General features: G+C 38.0%; 1 protein-coding gene across 2 annotated transcripts in view; it reads right to left on the bottom strand.

The window, feature by feature from the left end:
* The window catches only part of KDM4C (lysine demethylase 4C), a 389,700-nt gene that overhangs the window by 96,977 nt on the left and 268,620 nt on the right, over nt 1-24,103 (bottom strand). For both annotated transcript variants that reach the window (XM_070496076.1, XM_070496077.1), the window contains 2 exons: nt 10,362-10,417; nt 8,050-8,158 (listed from right to left, as the gene is read on the bottom strand). In XM_070496076.1, coding sequence (XP_070352177.1) covers nt 8,050-8,158; nt 10,362-10,417 — 165 coding nt within the window. The remainder of the gene's footprint in view (nt 1-8,049; nt 8,159-10,361; nt 10,418-24,103) is intronic.

Below are 24,103 nucleotides of genomic sequence, written 5' to 3'. Positions count from 1 at the left end.
TTTTTCATACTGTCATTGAAATCTGCTATGTATTTACACTTACAGCACATCTCAATTTGGATGCTAAATTTTCAAGGCTGTTTGAAATGTGAAACGCGCAATGTAGACCTACTAAAACTATATAGTTGTGTTTCATATGTTTATGCCACTCCAGTTTTTAAGCTTATTTAAAACTAAATAAAATTTAAATTCAGTTCTTCGGGAACACTAACCACATTCCAAGTGCTCAAGAGCCGTAAGTGGGCAGTGCCTACCATCTTGACAGCACAGTTCTGGATCTCCTGAGGCACCCTCTTCTCAAGCTTCATCTCTCCCTCTTCAGACTTCATGCTCCAGCTCTACTGTAATTTCATTCCCCGGAACTTACAACTCTCTCCCACTTCCACGCTACTGAGCGTACTGTTCAATCGCCTTATCCCTCCTCCAGCTAGCTCTTCTCATCTTTCAGGTCTCAGCTTAGGCATTATTAGGCACTGCTTCCTCCACGAAGCTTTTCTGCTCTTCTATATCACCAACACTCATACCAAGTCTAGTAAAGTCCCTCACTGCGTTCTGGATTTTTACTTTAATAGATCTTTTCATATTGCTTTGCAATTGCTTGCCTAATTTTTAATAAATTCCATTATCCTGTAATGGCTATAAAAGCGGAAATATCTATCACCTAACTATACAGCAAGTCCTAAATAAATATTTATTGAACAAACGAACGAATAAACAAATGAGAGCACCAGGAATGCACTTCCTCCTTATAATATTCATCTGTTCTGTTCCTGACTGGCCAAAAGGCAGCTTACAGAGATTTATGCAGCAAGCAGTGCATCATTAGCCATAAGCAATGACCAACTTTAAATGCAACTTTATGCCAGGCCCTTCACTTTCCCATTTCATCCTCCCAACCCCCTCAGTTTATAGATGAAGTTCAGAGAAGTTAATCCTCATGGCCAAGGTTGCCTAACTGGAGGACGCAGGCCTCAAACAGTCTTAATCCAGAGCCTGCACATTCCATCTCAATGTAACAGGCTTAGAGTTGCATGAACTGAAGGGTAACACAGATGAATGCAGAGAACCTTTGATATTTCAATCAATAAATCCCACCGTGACTGGCTACAACTGCACTGGGACCTGTGTCTTAGCTTAGGTTAGAAAATGACATCAATAAATCGTGGGAACACATCTAAAACAGACCACAGTGACTGATGTTAAATTAATTACAAGTATGAAAAGATTCTCACTTTATAAAAAAGCATTTTATAACTTTTTTATTGATTTTTAAAATACCCTTCTGAAGGAATAAATAACAATTTATAATAAAATATTAGAAAAGCAAATAATGAATCCACTGTTTTATAATAATGACTGTACCTTTCGAAGACTATAACCTCTACGCTGTCAATCACTGTTGACCAAGCCAAACCCTACGGATTGTTTACAGCCACCTAGCAGCTGCCTCGGTTTGGCGTGTGTGTTGGTATTGACCCGGTCACTGTTGGAGCGAAAGGGGTGACCCCATCTCTGGAACCCCGACCCTAGCTCACTCACTCTATTGAAAGATCCATCAGCAACCACTACTCACACAGACAAGATCAGAAAAAATGGGCCATTCAGCAATCCAAGCTAAAAAATGATTACTCTCTCACATAACTCTTTAATCATGAGTTATCTGAAGTTCTACTTATCTGTCTAATAATGTTTTTAAAATTAGTCCTCAGGAAAAACGAGTTCAAAACAAAATTTAAAGGCTCTAATCAATTTCCTTTTGCCTCACAGTTTTCTTTCAGGAGATAAAGAAAAATCCATAGTAACAAGATAACATTTCATGCATTTACACATTTTCTCCTATAGACATCTACAGCCTTCAGAAAGTATATTATTTGTAGTCATGCCTATCTGACATTTTCCATTTTACTCAAAAGATTTTATGGTTTGGTATTACAGCAATATACAAATTTGACAGCTTGCAATAGGATCTAGTCCCTGCAGCAAATCATTCTGACAGCTAAGTACTATACAGCTACTAATGTACATTTTTTTTACACTACACTTACTTAAAAATCTTACAAAGTTGGGGACACATGTATGCTGAAATCCTGAGGAACATTCTTAATGATATTGTAAATTTTATACTGGACTTATTAAATAAGAGGACCCTACATACCACACCACAACTACGTCACTTGTAGTGTCACTTACTCCTCCTTCAGTAATTCACTATTAAAAGCAAATTTTTCCTCAATTGCATTTAAACAAACTTGCTCATCATTGTCAATGGTTACTATTTTCTTAGAATTCCTCTGTCTTTAAAAATAACTGAAGATGTGAATAAATCAGTACACAAGCTAATGCAGAACATAAGGACTTTTCTTGATTGCCTTTACAAAGCTACCTTTTTTCTTTTAAAGTGATGAGAGATAATCGATATGCCTTTACATTTCCTGAAATGCATTAACAGGCTCTGTCAAACACAACGGTGATTCCTCTAGCAAAAAAGCAAAGCTGCTCTCCAGCATGGCTATAACATTAACTAAACAGGACTTAGCGTGATCTTACAGCACAAGAGGCAGACTCCATCTCCATCTCTCAGTAATTCTACTTTTAGTATTCAATACATCTGATACCATAAGCCAGTTAGCAAGAGAACAAGTGCTTTCTTCTAAGAAATGGGAAGCCTGAACGTATTTTTTCCCCTTGATTCAACTCTTCAGGAGAAATGCCACAGTGAAACCACTCTATTTTCAGAATTGATGTACCTTTCAAAACTATAATCTTTGGCTTTCAAGTTCACTATTATTTGCCTTCAGGTACAAATTTTAAAGTGTATAGAGGCTTCCAGGCAGAATAGTTGGTCTCAGCCAGATACTGAAACGCTTGTAGCTCAGTCATCACTGCAGTGTGAATTCCTTTTCAAAATAATGTTCTTCACTCAGACAACACTTGTGCCTGTGTTTGGTTCACTTGCCAAATACAAATCGGAGGTCACTGGATGCCTGGGGGCAACTTCAACTATTTCAAAATTCATTTCTCCCTCTATTTGGTTGCAGAAATAGGATTTCAAATGTAAAAATCATAGGAATGTCTACAGACATAGAAACAAGGCGCTGTGCTATGCGACTGTGAGGAGGGATGTGTGGTGAAGGAACATCATCAAGTTTTTAACGCAATCACAGCAATCAAGATAGACATCACTTATTTTGATACATGCAATTTAATATGTAACTTTCTCTCCAAACAGAAAAAATGTTTAAAACTAACAGTTGCATTGAGGGTCTGCTGCAATTTTCCAGGATTTCTTAGAATCCACAAACTTTCCTTGCTGTTTTATTTATGTAAATTCCATAGATCTTTAATTAATTCAGCCTTCAAGAATTGATCAATGTATGTAACAGACATTCATGGTAAGTATATAACAAATACCAGAACTTCATGCCATTTTATTTATTTTGCTGGGTTTTTTTTTTAATGTTCTTCCCTTAAATTTTATAATCAAATCTAAAGATTTTTTTGTTGATCTGCTTCCAAAAGATGATATTGTCCCTGAAGATCATTCCAGCAGATGACACTGCTGTTCTCTGTGTGACCTCACTACAAAAACATTGTTTGTCCCCTGTAAATTCCTGTCCTTAATTCTTCTTCCTGATCATTTTTTCCTGTATTTTTTCTATTGTGAAAACCAAAAAAAGACATTCTAACTTCATGTGTGTTTTATACTACCCTACTTCCTTTGTGTTTTCATTTTTGCTCCTCATTCAGAGATTCAGTTATGACCATGGCCAATCAATCATATTAGTAGAGAAAATAAGACACAAGGAAGTAAGAAAAGGAAATGATTGAGTAAATTCTAAAATGTAGACGACATGGGGGCAATTGTTTTCTTTTTGTCCTCAGGCATACCAATCATCTGTGACTCCAGGTGAACGCCTAGACTGGCTATCCCTGAGGGTGAAGGAAAGGTCCTCACACCCTCCTCGCTCTTCTTCCCACCAGGGGCCCATGCTCTGATGTTCACTGGATGAGCAGAGAAGGTACTGGAGGACATGGGGAGGGGGCTGGGGATGACAGGACTTGCCACAAGGATAACTGTTCTCATACTGTAAAGTCATTCAGAAGCAAAGGAATTCATTCTAAAAAAGTAGGTAAGAAAAATACTAAGTAATCTAGAATCTGCACTAATAATCAGAAGAATGCTTTGGCTGACAGAGAAAATGGTTCTCCGTTTTGGGTATGACTTTGGATATAAAGTTATTTCAGCCATTTCTTCCCTATAAAAGGATGGCTCTGCTTAATAACCTGGTGCTTTTAGATAGTAACCGGTAGCATTTTTTAGATGAGGCAGCAATTACTTTAATAACCCCTGAGATAATTACTCTACACAAAAGCTAAATATTGCTAAAGAAAGGAGAGAAAGAACTAATTGGAAAAAGACCACTAAAGCCAAATATATTTTTGCAATAAAATTTTTTTAGTTTAAAAAATTAATAAAATTTAAGAAGTATTTTAAATTATCAGCCACATAAAATATGTCTTGAAAATAAATCTAGTGTCATCACTGTTGTCTATTTAATTATCTGATGAGTAGAAAGAAGCCACACCTGTGATATTACCAGACCAGGTGGCTGATTGAGATAAAGGTTCTTCATAAAGCACACACCGTTTTAGGATCAACCTAATCCACTGGAGTGTACTGAAAGGGCTGTTTTCCATTTGCTGTCTCTCCTTTTGAAATGGTCATTGTAAGTAAGAGAGAAAATCTGCTAAAGTAAACAAATCCTTTCTTACATCCTCTACAAAAATCTTTCTACACAAATAATTGTATAGATGGGCATTTCAAAAGCTGCAAGTTGAACCGATGAATGAATAAAAGGCCAGCAACAGTATTACCAAAATATTCAAACACTTCCGCATAAACTCCAGTATTCCCTATTCTAGAAAGACTGCTAATAATAATGAGCATTTTTTATATACAGCTTTCGTACTTCAGAAGACATTTTAAACTCATGTTTGCCATCAGCCTTTCTTTAAGCCTCTTGCAGTTACTAGCTGTTACTCGTGTTGCTTATTACTTATACAGAAAAACACTAACTTGCCCCAAGGGAAAGCAGCTCTTTTTATATGGCTAAATAAAAAACTGAACTGAAAAACTGCCCTCTGGAATTCAGCGCTTTGAATACACAGCAAGCAGCTCTTCCCTGCCCCTCTGCCATCCCTTGGGCTACAGCAGCCCAGCATGCATCATAACACACACACACTCTTACACTCACTCACACTTACACTCACACACACCCCCTTCTACAAGTGTGGGCAGGGCTATGAGTAGGCACTTGCTGAGGGAGGTGAGTTAAGGGCAATGGGATGAGAAACTGGTGCAGCAGCACCACCTAGTGGGCAGTGGGTCCCCCTTGCTGCTGCTTCATGGATGAGCAGTTTGTCCAACCTACATCAGGTCACTCCAGTTTTCAATCCCCAACTGACCAGAGGTTCCAAGATCAGAACTCTCAGACACCAGAGCAAGTGCTGCATCCGTGCTCCGTAGGCTATCTGAAGCACTGCTAGTCTACATGCCCTAACCACAGCTCCCCTGTGATGCCAATAAGGAGACCAATGTCTCGCTTTAGGGTAGCATGCAGAGGGGTGAGCAGGAAGTTACCACCACGACTTTTAAGGGAGAAACTGTAAAAAGGCACAAGCCATTCAGCATTGTCTGATCAAACCCTTCAGCCACAAAAATTTTAAGCCAGAAGCACAAATAATAAATAATTTGATGCCTTTTATTCATTCCATAAATATTTACTTAGGAAATATTTACTTAGTGCATTCCACCCTACACACAAGTGATCATTTGTAAATCTTGTTATTCAAAGCCTGTCTGAGTCTAATCACCAAGGGACACTGAGCAAGACTGGGACCCAGACACTACCGTATAGGAAATTCATCAGGGTGACGGTGCTATCTTGAGGATTCTTGGTGAAAAAGTCATCCAGACTTCCGGCTGTTGCCCCCTTTCAAACTATTACAGCATTTTTGTGTGGGTTTTTTTCCCCTGAAACAAAGTTTCTCCTTGTATTTTCCCACTTGAGGTAACCACTCGGAGCATTTTGATAAATAGCATTCCAAGAAACTATCCATACATATAAATTGTATCAAAAACAGAAAAAAATCTGATCTACAGCATGCTATTTTCACCTAAATATGTGTTGTGGACATCTGCATGTTAATAAGTTGCTCTACATTGTCATCTGAAACCGACCTTAGCTGATCTTAAACTCAGTCAAGACATATTCTTCTAAAGGTACCAATCATTCCATAAGGAAGATGTGATATACACAATCAAAGTGAGACACAGAATTGTGAAGAAAACAATAAGCGTTGCCACTTTCAGCCACAATCATCAGATTTCAGATTTCTAGTTACAATTTGCTGAAAGGCACTGAAATGATCCATGTTGTTCTTCTCTGCTTTTCCTATAAAACCCCTTTGGGACAGGTGTGGGTAACGATACATCATTAAGGAAGCATTCATGGACAAGAGCAGCCAGGATACAGGTCCAATATAAAGATAAGCATCAAGAGTAATGACTACTCATTCTGAGGGGCATTAAACTGCTAACAGAAGTCATCTTTCAGACAGAACCAAAGGTGATTGTTAAATGTGGTATTTTAATTTTTGCAAATACTTATTACTTATAAATCAGAAAAATATTAAAACTGTTAATATCTGTCACACTAAACATTAAATTCTTTAACACGTGGTGAACTCAACATTTTTTTTATATCCTGCCTTATTGTCTTAATTCTGTCAAATGGTTTTTGTTCGTTTCTTATTGGCGTTTTTTTTTTAAATTGGTGACCAAGATGTGAGATTTCAAACTTTCCTGTGAAAGTCCAGGAGCTAAAGAATTTTAATCTCTTCTGATAGTGACTACAAGCCCATTTAAATGGCCCATTCATTTCCACCTCATTCACAAAACTTCCATTACTACAGCCTGAGTATCCTGGTCCCACCACTTGTATCTGCCAACAGCAATCATCAGGTCCTTAAAGGGCCACATAATTTCCAGCAATGTGAAATTCTCAACGGTGCCATAATGGGAAATAATAGTGTTCACTTTCCCTTCTCTGAGAACAAAAGGCAGTAGACTAGATTCTAAGTGCCTGAGACAGAGGTGCAGAGATAGTACACCCAGCTCCCCACGGCGGAAGTAACAAAACAAGTAACAGTTGGGTAGAATGACAGCTACAATGCCTGGAATATTCTATAGTGGAAAGAATAACAAAGACTGAAGAAATTCTAGGGTATTAAGTCCACATGTAAGACACGCTCCAGTATTTTACAGTCATGAAATTTAACTTTAGGAAAGATTCTCATTAAATATGAAATATAAGGGTCTAAACTAATGATCTGTTGTCTCACAATTTAACAGAACTCCAAGGTTACTTCAATGTTGAGGATATTAAAGCCCTGTCTTGTCAATGAAAAATATTCTTAACAAAGAGAACCAGCAGGAAGGTTTTTATGAAAGTTTCTAAACAGGTCAGAAGAAACTCAGAGAGTTTGGCAAATTAAATGACTTGTATCTATTTGTAAGTGAGAAAATTCCTTGGTAATATAAAAGTTTTTGTATTTCTCTGAAAGTCTCTTCTGGGTGAAGAGATAATAAAATCAGGTTAGACGCATTTTGCCAAGTCAAGACCAACCAAAGACAGGCGAGAGAGAAAAACTAAACAATTTAAATAGAGATACTTGGATAGCTCAGGTCCATTACTAACGAAACTCACCAGAAAGCCTATAGTTTGAAAATTCACATTAATCCAGGAAATGTAGTACTATTCCTTTGCTTCATTTCAAACATAATTTGAGGAAGGTTATAAGCATACTTACAATACAACAAAAAAAGAATATGTACAGATAAGTAAATTGAAGCTAAAGGGAAAAAAAGGGGTAGAACAGTAAAATGAAGCTAAGAGAAAAATTATCTTGGGAATGTGTGCATCAATAGAAATATTCAGACGAAATTCACACTCATTTATGAGGTAAAAAAGAAGCTTTGCCACTCACCAATTTTAACCTCTGTAAAGGTATTCTGCCTACATCTATCTGTGTCCTTTCTGGGACATTAGTGAATCGAACTTCTGGGACTGCAACGGCACACATGACATGGGCCCACCTACAGGAAAGGAGACATTAAACGTCAACAAACGTTCCCTAAACTTACGTACCTCGTACTCCAACCAGGCGATGGCAGTTCTCACAGATGGGAAGCACACAGATGCCAAAGAAAGCCAGAAGCCTAAATCCATCACAAACACACTTTGAATTTTAAACCTATGCGATGATACCTCGACAGCTTCAGTACCACACCCGCCCACCACTGTGACATGAAGAACTCGGTGAAGACCAAAGACTCGGTCTTAACAATATATATATATTTTCCTACACTTGCTCTGCAAAATACTGAAATGCAGGAATGGAATTTGCTATTCCATTTGATACTGAAATATAGAGGTGTTTAATACACTTCAGCTAATTAACATGTGGCAAAAGATTAGTTCAATTAATAAAAGGTATGAACTGGGTATAGCATATAATCTTTTTACATAATACAAATGTCATTAAGCAAACTAGAACAAACACCAAAAGTTTTCTAAAAGAATTAATGCTGATTAAGTCTTTAATTAAATTGTTTCTCATTGCAATCCTACTATAATCAAAGGAACCTAGAGATAAGGAGAAATGAACTTTAGCTTGTTTCCTTGTTTCCTACTTAAAACCTAGCATATCTCCTTTCAAATTCTGAATTACTTCAGAAAAATAACAATGTTCCCATTAGCACTATTAAGTTTCTCATAAATGTTATTCCCCAAATAAATATAAAGACTCTTGAGGTTCAAAGAGATCTTGAAAGAATTATCAAATCCATCAATCTATTTTTAAGTGAAAGCATATTTATTTCACTCAAACAACATAAGATTCCATCCTGCCTTTTAAAGACCACAGGAAGAGAAGACAAGTGTCAACCCCATCAGGGCATTCTTTAAGATCTAAATAAATACTATAATTCTATAGCAAACACTATCGCTTTTTGTTCTAGCTTAAGATAGGAAGAGACGTTCTTATCATCTCTGACTTCATAGGAACCACTTAAATCATCTCACAGTCTGCATGACCTATGCAGCATCCTAGAACCAGTCAACACTTTTTAGTATAGTGCCAATCACATTAACTAAGACTGTGAAAGATGAAGATCTGAAATTAAGCAAAAATACAGTTTGTTAGACTAAACTTTATCAACGTAGGAATGATAAATGCCTTTACTTTTCCTTATATGCAACCAGAAACATGTGCACATGCACATAATTATGCTAACTCCATCATTATAGTATACCACGGGTCCCAAGTCTAGCGCCCGTGGGGCCACAAACTGGTAAATCATGGTAATCTGGGGAGCGTCTGCCCCATTTAGGTCAGTTCTCATCCCAACTTATTATTGCCATATAGAGATACACAATCATTTTTCAAGTAAAGATGAAAATCTGGATTTTTACATAAAATCTCTCAACTTTCAAAATTTGGATCAAATTTATAAAACAGCATGTCAGTCAAATAAAACATATCTTGGAGCTGGATCTGGGCCCTCAAGTGCCAGCTTATAACTCCTGCCTAAACCATTTCTGCATGCTTCTATTTCCAAAGGGACCTCTAAGATGCTTTGGCCCCATTTTAAATACTAAAATCGGGGCATGAAAATAAAATTCACACAAAAAATATATTTCAACATCTGCCACAAAAAACCAGATTATTTTTCTTTTATGTTCACTTTTGATTCTCTTTCAAGACTCTCTTCATATTCTCCAATGGTCCCCTGAAAATCAATGTTTTCTCCCTGTGTTTCTATTTTAGTACACACACATTTCTTCTTAATTTACCAGTGTTAAAAGTAAAGGTTCTATTTTAATGTTATGACTATGATTGACTTTATTTATCTGAAGATAGCAGAATTCAATGTTTTCAGGCATATTCTGTTTTTATTAGACTAATAGGATTCATCACATTAAACACTAGGAGTCCAATGGCACCTAGATGATATGCGTTGCCTCATTTAAAAAACTCCATTAGTAAAAGCGGGTTATTCTTCATGGTGTCAAAGACAGAACAGAAGCAAGACGTAGAACACCATCATCCAGCGGAGGTGAATGTGCTGTCAGTAATGGTCGCTGAAGACATGCACAGAATCCCAGCCTCAGATCTGGACAGTAAATGCTTTCAAACAATGTGCACAATGAAGAGAGGTCAAGCAAACTGTCATCCAGAGGTTCAAGGTTCTAGAGAGGAGAAGGAAACAATGAAATTCAAGACAAAACGTTACTTACTTATTGTTCTTAGTTTCCTTAAGAGCACCCCCTCTCAAATTGCAGAGACAGCATTCCTGGGGGAGAAAAAACACCACACAATTATCAGACCCATATAATAAAAGTTCTTACTGTTTATCTAAATATTCCCATAAATTCTAATTTTTTATTTTAAAATTAAAACAATCAGGAACTTCATGAAGGCCTATCTCTGAGCAGTTTAAGAAGAGAAAGTAAAAAGAAAGGTGGGAAGGTAAGCATACACCCAAAACTGTTCTTGGTGTATCTATCTCCCAGAAGGAGCCACCTTTATCCTGGTATCGTGTTCAATCTCCACCTTCGGGAGAAAGCTGTGACACAGGGAACTTGGTAGCCTGGAGAGGTACACACTAGAACTCTCGAACAGAGCATACACTTACGACTCGGGTTCTCTTGTGCTCCAGGAATCCACTCATATATACAGGCTGGCAAAATTAGAGTATTGGTAGGCTGCATTCTTTTTTTTTTTTTTTGAGGAAGATCAGCCCTGAGCTAACATCTGCCAATCCTCCTCTTTTTGCTGAAGAAGACTGGCCCCGAGCTAACATCCGTGCCCATCTTCCTCTACTTTCTATGTGGGATGCCCGCCACAGCATGGCTTGATGAGCAGTGCCATGTCTGCACCCGGGATCTGAACCAGCGAACCCAAAGCGAAACGAGTGCACTTAACCGGTGCACCACCGGGCCGGCCCCAATAGGCTTCATTCTGATATAAGGATGAGCAAGAAGCTCTTTTTAAAAGATACTCTTTTCAGAAAAGTACCATTTAGACCTTCCTGTGGGCAAATAGTGTTGGAAAAATTGTTCTGATAAACTCAGGCTATTCAGCCCCAGAAAACAGCATCATGAAATGTTTTCCTTTATCCTCTTCAAATAAGTTTACATGTCTGGCACTTTTATGTGTCTTAGATTGGCATAGACTTTTTCACTCCACGATGACTCCCTTTACTACAAATCCAGACTTTATTCATCATTTCTCACTTCAATCCTATGAAAAAGTCCATGGAAACAGGGCCAGAATGCAATGCAATGCCTTCTGTTGACCTAGAATTTTTACATTAAATACCTAAGTAACGTTTTTATTTTCAACCTCAAGCTTGTCCTCCCAATTTACTGCATTAATAGATTTTTTAAAAAATCATTATAGGTTATTTGGGGGTTTTTGTCCTCCAAGCTGCACATATAAAATTTCTCTATCTGTTTTCCAAGGTGATCTTCCTCAACTGATTCTGACGGTTTTGCCTAGCTTTACAGGAAACCCTCTAACTGTTCTACTACTAATAACTGGGTGTCGAACTCCATAGTTTTTATTTTCCTGACGAGAACAACAGCAAAACAACTGAGGAGAATCAAAATATCTGTATAATTCTTAATAGGCAGCAAAAAAGGCAAACCACCAGAAATGTTAATGGTTTTGTGTGTCTGGAATGTCTCTGCACATCCATTTGAAACATCCTGGGTGATTATTAAAGGCTCAGAGTGGCAAAAGCTGCCCCATATTTAGACATCTGAATCCATTATAAATCCAGCTGGAGGAGATAATTCAATGGAAAATTTTCTCTATGCACAACACAAAGCCATACTCCAGAGGCCTTTGAAATAACTGGTTTTGGTGAAGCACACAATCAAAGGAAAGTTTCACAATCCAAAGATTGAAAGTGAGAAATCCAGTAATTCAAACTATTCAATAACATCCAAATTATTCAATCATAATTTCATAAAAAGTTACAATTTTTTTCAGTAATTTAACACACATTCCACAGAGAGAGAGAATAAAAATGAAAACAAAACATGAGGTCAAATGTTTTCATTGTATATGAAAAGAGGCAGCATCGAAGTGGGAATGCAGCAAAGGAGAGTTGTGGGCTGTGCGGAGCTCAGCCACTAAGAGAATTAGATGTCTGATTAATGAAACTGGTAGTGAGAAGAAGCCTAAAGGGACAAGTTAGCAGAGTTAAATACAGCAAAGCAGCGTGGAACCTGCTTTAAAGCACCTGATTAGGGTCATTAACAGGTACACACGTTGCAGAGCACTACTACAACGGGAGGAAACAGTCCTCTAAAGCAGAATAAGGAGACTCAAAATTACAAGTACAGTTGAGAAGACGCCCACCTACCACAATATGAAACTCGTTCTTTCTAGGACCATGAGTGACCTCTCCGTCACAAAATCTAATGGATAATTCCAAGTCCTTGGTTCACCTGACCTCTTAGCAGCATTCAACCTTGCTGATCATGCCTGAAAGGGTTTCTCCCTATCATGCCTGAAACCATTTCTCCCTGTGATTTCTATGACCCAACACTCTCCTCACTGTGCTTCTCCATCTCCAGTTGATCCTCAGCTTCCTTTAACAGGCATCTCTTTCACGCCCCTTAAACACTGTGATTTCTGTAATAGGCCCTATTCGCTTCTCTATCCACATCTGTTTGCTAGGCATCTGATCTAGTTCCCTGATTCTCAAAAAGCAAAGCCTGAAACATTTATCTCCTGAGATGCCTGACTGACAGTTCCACAGGCATCTCAAACACACATGCAAAACTGAACTCACATCTTCTTTGCAAGCCTATACTATTTCAATGTTTCCTACCACTGCAATTAACTATCCATTCTAGCTCAAGCTGGAAGACATAATTTTCCTCTCATCCTAGATCCAACCAATTGAGTTCTGTCAATCCCACCTCCAAATGCATCCTCTTCTCTCCATCATCACTGCTGTCACCTTAGAGGATACACCAGCATCCTTCACCAGACCTAAAATACTGAAATAGCCACCCCACAGTCAACTTGGAACCCTCCAGAGTGGGTTTTAATGCTTCTCAGTACTTAATGTGGCCTTGAAGGGCCAGGATCATCAGGCCTTGACCTTGTCCAGCTTCACTTTGCACTCTTCTCCATGCTTAGAAACCCCAGGAACCTCTCATCAGGTCCCCTCTGCCCCCAAACACATCAGACACACACCTGGCTCCATTCTTCATTAATTAAGTTGAAACCATTCTTGACATCTCAACCTAAATACTGATTCCTCCAAGAAAGCTCTCCTAATCCCCTGGCTCAGTTACTTCTCTCTCATTACCCTTGTTAACTATTTGTTAAACTCTTTCTGCTATCCTCACTAAATTGTAAGTTCAATGAACACTGTGAGAATATCTGTCATGTTACTCTTTCTCTACTGTGGTACATAATAGAGAGTATACCCGCCATATGAATTTGTTAAATAAATGAGAAAATATGGCAAAATAGGGCAGAGTGAAAATCTTGAAAATTACCATAGGATTAAAAAATTGCAAAGACCATCTTGACATACTGCAATACTAAGAAAAGGAAGCTGCAGTCTTCAGTGACTTATCATGGAGTTAAGAAACAGTGATTGGAAATGCAGTCATTTTTGCCATGATTTACCTGAGAAATTGTATTTCTTAGTGGAGGACAAAAATATTCCTGGCCAGGTAAAGTTATTTATATGACTGACATGATCTTATATGATATCATTGTTTCTGTTCAATTCACTCAATTTTGAAAAAATAAGTGAGAAAAAGAAAAACTCATGTCCAGTTACATCATTTTTTGGAATCACCATCCCTCAAATAGGTCAAACTAGCTGATCTGGTAGAAGCACAAAGACGTCAACCTGTCAATGCATTAATCTGTAAATGAATTTGAACTAATGTTCATAGCCCAGTAGAAGGCAATATCAGATAGGACAATTTTTAACCTTTCTCTCCTTTATTTAAATAGAACTTTATCATCAAAGAACAAAACTGATAATTCTAAAACTTAATAGGTTAAAGCAGCCCAAGTTTTCTTAAGAATCTGTGAAATGCCTGATACACTTAAATTTTGGCACCTACCAAACATACTAATGGTACTAGCATCACTTATCTTCAAAGGTAGTAAAAGAACTGAATGAGAAAGTAGGAAGTGACAGAGTGTCTTTCAGGATATCGATTCATCAAATTGATTATCAATAATAAAAATTCTTCTAGTAGAAGAAGAATTCTATATCAAAGGCCTAATTCATTCCAGATTCCATGTCAGAAACATCATATACTTTACCTCCCTTCCTTAACGTGAACTTATTAGGTAACTAATATCCCACTTCATAGATGAGGAAACTAAGATTTAAGAGATTAAGTAACTTGCCTAAAATCATCCAATCCAGGGGTAATCAAACTCTTTCTGTAAATGGCCAGATATTTACTAATTTACGCTTTACACAACTACAGAGTTGTTGCAACTCATCAACTCTGCCATTGTAGGACAATATGTAAACAAATGGGTGTGGCCGTATTCCAATAACAACATTATTTACAAAAATAGGTGGTGAGCTGGATTTGACCCACAGGCTGTAGTTTTCCAACCCCCAACCAACCAGTAAAAGGAGCAGTTGGGTTTTAAGCTCAGGTCTGCCTCACCACATGTCCATGCTCTTTTTCTCCAGCATCCTCTCCGTCTATATACAAGGTAAGGCACAAGATATAAAAGTAAAGTGCCAAATAAACAGGACACTGTGCCTGGTCTGGGAAGCTCACAATTGAGAAGGGGAGATCTATGTGTACTTAACCATTTATGAAGAAGATAATGATAAAGGGCATAACAAGATCCCCACTTCCTCATTTCTATAAATAACTAAGAATGCATTTTTAAACTAATCCCTTCAAAAGAACCCATATTATTAAAAAATTTTGTTACCAAGCAGCATATAACAATCTGCGTTCCCATTTGTTTCATTGATCTAGCTAACAAAACTTCTCATTGGTATGAGATCATTAAATTTATCTCCACTTCATCCTTCAAAGAGTAATGCCATTTCAGGCAAAAGCAACATTTTAAGTTAGTCTGTGCAATCTAACCTCAGGCTAAACAAATTCAATTTAACTGAGAAGAAGAACAGTAAAACTAGAGAGCCAAACCATATCATGGTGTTTAACAAAGTGAAAAAAGCCAAGGTTCAAATCACAGTTCTGCCATTTACTAGTGGTATGACCTTGGGCCAGTTACTTACCCTTTGTGCCTCAGATATTTTGTCTGTAGAAGGGGAGAAAATAGAACTTCCCTAAATGAGTTAATAAGTGTAAAGCATTTCATAAAAACACAATAAATACAAGAAGAACAGTGGTTAAATATGTGAAAGTTGAACTGCAGTTCTAGACGACTTAACATAACAATGCCAATGGATGATCCAGGGATAGTGGTCCAGCAGGGAACACAATATAGAGCTGTCATTAATAATCTCTTGAGGTGCAAAAAGCAAGAAGCAGAACTGGAGAGCAAAGAAAACACTCCAGGAACCTAAAATCCAGGCAGCTAGGCTCCAAAGCAAGGAGAGATCTTCCATAGCTCCAGAAGTTACCAACTCATCTATGGAAAGCAGACGCCAGAGTCTCCACCATGCTCAGAGAACAGACACTGCTGCAGGGAAAGGCCTGATCCCACCCTCAGAACATCTGAAACCAGAATGGACTGGATCAAACCAAAGCTGCAGCAAAGCTCAGACCCACCTCAAGCACACCTCAGACTGACTTCACTCCCACTCTAGAAACCTGTTCTTTCTAGACCAAGGGGCACACCCTTCCTGAAAATAATAACACTAACTTCATTTGCTACAGACAAAACGTCCAGCACACAGTCAGAAAAAGTACAAGGTACACTAACAAGCAAGAAAATATGATTTATGATCAAGAAAGGAAAAAATAAAATCAGACACAAAGACGGACATGACATTGGAATTATCAGACAGAGAGTTTAAAATTAGTAAGTTCAAAATGCTAAAAGATCTACTGAAAAAAGACAGACAATATATGTGAAGAGACGGGAAAATTTTAGCAAAGTCATGGAAAGTACTTAAAAACAAATATAAATGGTAGAAATGAAAAAATATGACATCAGTAATGTTGAATTCATTAGATAGACTTCAAACCAGACTGGAATTGGCAGAGTAAAAGTTCAATAACTTTAACGACATGAATAGGAAATATAAGAAAAAAAGCAGTTATAATAATGAACAGGGGGCCGGCCCTGTGGCCAAGTGGTTAAGCTCGCCTGCTCCACTTTGGTGGCACAGGGTTTCACCAGTTCAGATCCTGGGTGTGGACATGGCACTGCTCATCAGGCCATGTTGAGGCAGCATCCCACATGCCACAGGCTAGAAGGACCTACAACTAAAATAAACAACTATGTACTGGGGGGATTTGGGGAGGAAAAGCAAAAAAGAATGAACAGAGATCTAAGGGAAAATAACAACCTATTCAATTTATGTCTAATTAGAGTCTCAGAAGGAGAGGAAGGATAGAATGGGTGAGAAGAAATATTTGAAGAGAACTTTCCAAAACTGATAAAAGACATCAACCCACAGATCCAAGATGCCCAGCAAACTCCAAGCAAATAAATCACAAAGGAAGCACACCTAAATATACAGCAGCCAAAATTCTGAAAACCAAATATAAACAACATATCTTAAAAGCAAAGAAAAGACACATTTCAGTAAACAACTACTGAAATTACACCTGAAATCTAACTAGAAACACTGGAGGCAAATGGCAATGGAAAAGCATCTAAAAAATACTGAAAGAAAAAAGCTGGTAACCTGGAATTCTATTTCCAGAGAAAATATCCTTTGAAAATGAAGATAAAATAAAAACAATCTCATAGAGACAAAAATCTAAGAGAATTTGTCTCGAGGACATTCACATTATAACAAATGCTAAAAATAAAATTCTTCAGAATGAAGGAAAATGACACAGAGGAAGGAAATGACAAAGAGAGGAAGAAAGCAAAAGAGAGACAGAGATAGAGACTATAAGTTTCATTAAACGACTTGACTGTTTCAAACAAAAATAAAAATACCGTGGAGTATGGTGTATGCAGAGGCAAAATGTAAGACCACAAAAGGAAGGAGGTTAATGAAATTATACTGTTGTAGGGTTCTCACATAATTCATGAAGTAAGATGATACTATTGCAAAGTGGATTGTGATAATTTAAAAATGAAAATTGCAATTGTCAGCAACCACCTATAACAAAGGCCTCAAGAAACTCCCAAACATTAAGTTCTAAGGAATATAAGCTTACAATTAAAACTCAAAAACACGCAAGAAAATGTGGTTCCATGAGCAGAATAAACAGACAGAATTAGATGCACAATGATCTCAGACGCAAAATGTAAAATAAGCATTTTCATATGTTTAAAAATTAAAAGTGGGCATTAAGAATTTAAGTAACAGACTATAAATAAATGACAAACCAGGATTTTAAAAACAATATGGAAATTCTATAACAAAAAAATAATTGAAATTAAAAACTTAAAGGATATGTGAGAGAGCAGATTATTCTTAGTTTAAGAGAGAATTAGAAAACAGAGAGAGCAGAATAAATAACCAAAAATAACACAAACTATTCAATAATGAATTTAACTGAATGAAGTGTGTGTGTTCACATGTATGTGTCTGACTCATAAATTCCAATTAATTTACAGACCTAAACTCAAAAACTGAACTATAAAAATATTAAAAGAAATTTTAGGTAAATATAGGTATGAATTTAAGATAAAGATGACTGCTTAACATAACATTTAAAAGATAAAAGGTATATCAAAAAGATGAATAAATTATGACTATATGAAAATTTTTAAATTCCAAAGGATAAAATATTATATAAATTAGCACAAAATATGAAAATATTGCCAATACAAAACAAAGATTGTCATCCAGAAAATATTTTTTTTAAATCCACCCTTTTGAAAAGTAAACAAAAGATTCAGACTCCTCATTGCCAATAAACATATGAAAGATATCCAACTTCGAGAATAAAGGAAATGAAAACTGAAATAATGAGATAAAACTTCAGATTTTTAAATCAGAAAATATATAGTTTTGGCATCTGTGTATTGTTATGCTAGCTTTAGAGAGGAATTTGGCATTATCAATCAAAATTTTAAATGCACATAGGAGCTGGCCCGGTGGTGCAGTGGTTAAGTTTGCACCGTCCGCTTCGGCGGCCCAGGGTTCGCCGGTTTGGATCCCGGGTGCAGACATGGCACCGCTTTGCAAGTCATGCTGTGGCAAGTGTCCCACATATAAAGCAGAGGAAGATGGGCACAGATGTTAGCTCAAGGCCAGTCTTCCTCAGCAAAAAGAGGAGGATTGGCAGCAGATGTCAGCTCAGGGCTAATCTTCCTCAAAAAAGAAAAAAAAAGGAAAAAAGAAAAAAATTCTTAAATACACATAAATTATGACTCAGCAATTCAACTTCTTGGAATCTAAGATAAACATTTATTTCTATACAAAAGGAGGAATGTACAACGATGGTCATTTAATTTCTGTTTATAACAAACAGTTCTCTCTGGGAGGAACAGGAATTATCAGTTGCTTAGATTTTATTTGTAATGTCTGAATTTTTTATTCAGTAGATTCAAGCTTAAAATTAAAATAGTAATGCAAAAGATACAGTAAATCCATAAATACCGAGTCACTAAGAATTACACAATATTAAATGAAAACACTAAGGCATGTTAAATAAACTCTGATACCACTGGGTCCCCCAGGAACACAAGACATAACATTAGTTTACGCATAGAAAAGATCGGAAAGGCCAACTGACAAAACGCTATCAGTAGTTTTCTGTAAAAAATGAGATTTGAGCATTTGAGAGTGATGGGAATGAGACTTTCCTAACAATATTTAGTACTCTTATATTAAAAAAAGAAAACCCACAGACACACAAAGAAATTAAACCTTTTTCAATTAAATATGTGTAATTTAAAATTAATGTAACCAAGGAAGTTTATCCTACTTTTTCTATTTTTTTACTCAAATGAAAATTTTAAATGGGCACCTACAATTTCTTCCAGAGTCTTTCAGTGTACCTAATTTCCTTCCAATCTAACCTATAGAGACACCCAAACCGTTCAGCCTTGCAGAACAAAATAAATAAATAAAATTCAATAGTCAGTGCTCATTGCCAGCCTTGTTTTATCTTGTGTTTAATGAGCATGCCTTTTCCAGAACAATAACACCCAGAATAAAATGACTCACTATTATAAAGATTTAGATATATTGCTAGTCAAGCAATGTTTCCTAAAACAAAACAAAAAAATACACCAAAATGCCTGTTACAACATGATTACTCCATAAGGCAGCTGTTATTCCTATCTCCCAAGTTCAGCATTAAAAGAGCTATTCTGTTCTATTCCCTCCCCTCAGGGCAGCTAAACGCTGAATGAAAAAGTATAAATTCAGATCATATTCTGAACATTGTACCTTTCCTGCTTCACTCCCTTTCTCTCACTTAATACCATTCACAAAATCCCTTTTTAGCAATACCAAGTATTTGTAAAATCTGGTTTCATAAAAAACCACTGAGATGAAGAGCTTGTATACCAATTTACAACATGGAATGATTTCTTTATGGCCCAGTTATTAAACCATGAAAAAGAGTGTTTATAATCAAAGTGCTGACACAACATTAACAACGGTGGTGAGAAGGACAGTGTTATAATACGGCCATCGCACTTGTTCATCATCTGTAGTAGAGGGAACTCATGTTCCAATGGCTCTTCTATAAAGCATCAGTTAAAGAAATGCCAATACCAACATTCTCAGGCTGCCTCGTAAGAAGCTCTCATTTCAGCTGACATATCCATATAATGCCACTAAAGCCAATTTTCAGTGCTACAGAAAAATGATGAGATTTTGAAGTACCTCCCCACACCCTTATTTATCTGACATGTTCATAACAGAAATGCAAAACCGTAAAATAGGGCTGTCTGAGCTAGGAAAACAAAGAGTAATTAATCACATTAACGGAAAACTAGCTTACAAAGTGCTGATCAACAAAACATGGAAGAACCATTTCTGCAGATGAGGCCCATTTATCAGGGTTGGAGAGAGGACAGGATCCACATAAGGACAGGGCTAGTACGAACTCTGAATGATCAGGAAATTGAATGACAGGTTTCCTGCAATTATCTTCTGAATGGAAATTCCACAGATTTCAGTGAATTTTATACTAGCAAGTGAGTTCTCTAATTAGACGCCCCCATCTAATTTGTACTGTCAGTGAAAGTATACATTCATTCAACACATACTGGTTAAGCACCATGCTGTGTTCTAGACACTGGGTAACAGCAGTGAACGAAAAAGATCCTGACCTCAGTGAACTTACATTCTGCTGGGCCAGCAGATGAAGTAAATCAGCAGATTATTTGGATGGCAGAGGATGTTCAGTGCTATGGGAATGGGCCATGGAGTCATCCAGGGAAAGAGAATTCTGACAGATTCCTGGCCTTTTCTAATAGAAAAGGTGATCACAAAGTAAGAGGAAGAATATCTGATACAGCTTCATAGGCCATGGAAAAAGGTGACAGCTTTACTCTGACTGAGAGAGGAAGCACCTGTAAGGTCTGAGCTCAGCAAGGACATAATCTGACTGACATTTTAATTGGATCATTCCAACCACTGTATTGACAGCAGCCGATAGAGGTTCAAGGGGAGAAGTGAGAAGAGAAGTTAGCAGGTTCCTGCCATAATCCAGGAAACAGGTAATGAGTGGATTAGTCTGCGTAATACCAGCAGAGGTGATTAAGAAGTGGCCAGGATTCTGGATTCATTTTAAAAGTAGACAAGACAGGATTTACTGTTAGACAGATGTGGGGAATGAGAAAAAGAAACAAATTGAATCTAACTCTAAAGTTTTTGGCCTCAGCAGCTGGAAGCCTGCAGGAGAAGAAGATTTGGAATTCAGTTTGGCACAGAGTGAATTTGAGATCTACTGGACAGGCAAGAGGAGTTGCTCAGGAGTTGGCTATATGGACCTGAACCTCAGCAGAGAGGCTGAGCTGGACACAGAAATGTACAAGCCATCAAAGACTGATGCTGTTTAAAACCATTAAAGCTATGAGATGGGATGAGACTGCCAAACGGGTTTATGTGGAGAAGAGGCTCACGTTTTGAACTCTGGGGAGAGAAAAGAAGTGGCCGGTAAAAGAGGAGGAAAAGCAGGAGAGTGCAGGGTCCTGGAAGCTGAATGAAGACAGTGCTTCAAACAGGAGGCAGTGATCAACTGATTGTGCCAGTGAAACAGAAGTTCCCAGGGAAACATGGCATGAAGGCTGTGACAGAGTAAGTTTAAGAGAGAAGCTGGGGAGAAGAATTGGAGAGAGTTAATAAAGACAAGTCCTCTAAGGAGTTTTACTAGATATAGGGGCATGGAGAAATAGGGTGGGAGCTGGTGGGGAAGAAAGATCAAGAGGTTTTTTGAGGTTTATTTGAAGATGGAAGAAATAACAGCTTGTGTGGATGATAACAATAATCATCTCAAGAGGGGAACATTGACGATGTGGGAAAGAAATGATTTTCTGGAACCATATCCTGTTTATAAGAGAGGGGATGGCCCTAGGTAGGATATTATAGACATGATGCAGGTGGAAACTCGCACATCTCTACTGATGGCTTCCTGTTTCTCAGTGAAATATGAAGTGAGTTCATCAGGTGAGAGGGAGGATGGGGAGAAGACGGGGAAGCTTCAGGTGACAGAAGGTATGAAGCAGACAACCAGGAGAGTGGTAGGTAGTGTGAATGGATGATAGAAATGTAGTATGAATTACTGGCACCACCGAGGACACACCTACAGTTATAAATTGAAAGCAAGAGCGATCTGCATATTGGGTGCTTCTCCACAGCCACATTCAGCTACAGGGGAGCAGGTGCAGAGTAGAGAGACAGCTGCACTTACCAGAACTGAGTATGCCAAAGGAGAATAACAAAGTCAGAAGGTGGCAGGGGACTGACAGTATGTGCAAGGGAATATTTAGCTAAAACAGAAGTAAGGATAAGAGGGCAGAGAGAGACTGAAAAGTTGGGAGCATCACTGAATCATATGTCACAGTGAGGTTAAAGGATTGCTGGAGTCCAGGAACTAGAGGGTGTGGGCTAGCAAGACGGAAGAAGGTAGTCAGAGAAAGATGCCTGAAATTGAGAGATGACGCTGAAAATGTTAAGATTCCTAGCAGAATGCCAAACGGTTAAGAGTGGAAACTAACGACTCTTTCAAAAGCTTGTTTCTCTATTGAGCAGGTTTTAGTTCTCTAGTACCACAATAACAAATTACCTCAAACTTAATGACTTCAGAACAATATAAACGTGCACAGTTCAGTAAGTCAGGAGTTCACAATGGCCTCACTGGGCTAAAGTCAAGACATCAGCAGGGTGATTCCTTTCTGGAGGCTCTTGGCGAGAATCCATTTCTTTGCCCTCTCCAGCTTTTAGGATCCGCCCACATGCCCTGGCTTGTGGCCCTCCTCCCCCATCTTCAAAGCCAGCAACAGCAGGTCAAGTACTTCTCATATCATATCACTCTGATCTCCTCTTCTGCCTCTCTCTTCCACATTTAAGGATGCTTCTGACTGCACCAGGTGTACCCACATAACCAGCATAATCTCCCTATCATAAGGTCAGCTGATTAGCAACTTTAATTCCGTCTACTACCATAATTCCCTTTTTCATGCAATATAACATACTCACAGGATCCAGGAATTAGGAGGTGTACATCCTGAGGGAGGGGGGTGTGCATACTACATTGTAACTATTTAAATATCATCATACAACCATTTGTATGAAAGGAAAATAACAGAAAAATACAGTCATTCTCTGTGTTTGTTTCAAATTACATGTTGTTACTGGATTTATCTTTCTGATGGCATTGCTTACACCACTATAAAAATTAATTTGAGGTTTGCAGAGCACCTATCTGGTAGCAGGGTGGCAAGCCTGGCACATGCTTGGTGGCAAGGAGAAGCACCTCTATAATTTAAGACTGGTCAGAGGTAATCTACATGGAACTTACTGCATTTACATAATAGTATTTCCAAGATCCTGAGCAAAGTACTTCAAGTTGAACACATATCTTACTTTGTTAAACCATACAACATTTGGCTTTCAAATAAAAACCCAACTGGTTTATTCTTTCTTCCCAGCATGACCTTTGATAACAAATGGCGAAGTACATGATTTCTTCATCCTTCCACTGGACTAATTTTTGCACTCATGAGAAATGCCTGCACTGCACTTTTTCCCCCTTCACTCTTCCTAGGGACCTCTTTCCTCATTGCTAAGATGTGCCTTGTAGCCCAGTGACCTCCGGGCATGCACATCCTGGTGTGCTATGCTCCCCATAATGTCAGTCATTATTCTTCCTGACTTTACTTGTGCTCTCTGGTTGAAGCTCTTAAGATTAATGAGGCATTCGTTCTCAATCAAGAAGCTATTTATGAATATAGTTCCACTTACAATAAGCGACGTAGACTTCTCTTTCTCTCCATTACCAAGGGGGGGGGGGGGGGGGCTGATGTTTATTGAACAAAAGGGAGAACAAAGAACAGAAAAAAATGAATTGTGTCTTTCTAACCTGTAAGCAGTTCACTAACGGAAAGGCTTCCACATCATAGCTATGCTGTCAAGATAACTGATATCCTCCAATGTGCTGTTCTATGTGGTTAAAGTAAAATAATTATTACCACCCTGGCCTTTGTGAGCCAAGGTGTAAGTCTGCAGCTGTTCAGAACAATCTGTCTCCTCAGGAGGCAAGAGTTAATTTTGAACTCAAATACGTTACCTCAAATGGGAGAGTGTGGTCCTGGCCAGCGGCTTACAGATACACCTCAAAGGGGAGGAGCAATGGCGTAAGCATCCACTTGGCTACAAATGGCCACAGCCCACTTGGGTATGTCCTAC

This window comes from Equus asinus, chromosome 23, assembly GCF_041296235.1.
Source record: "Equus asinus isolate D_3611 breed Donkey chromosome 23, EquAss-T2T_v2, whole genome shotgun sequence".
In the NCBI taxonomy this organism is placed as follows: domain Eukaryota; kingdom Metazoa; phylum Chordata; class Mammalia; order Perissodactyla; family Equidae; genus Equus; species Equus asinus.
The sequence above is the reverse complement of the archived record's forward strand: the minus strand, read 5'-3'. Positions and strand labels throughout refer to the sequence as shown.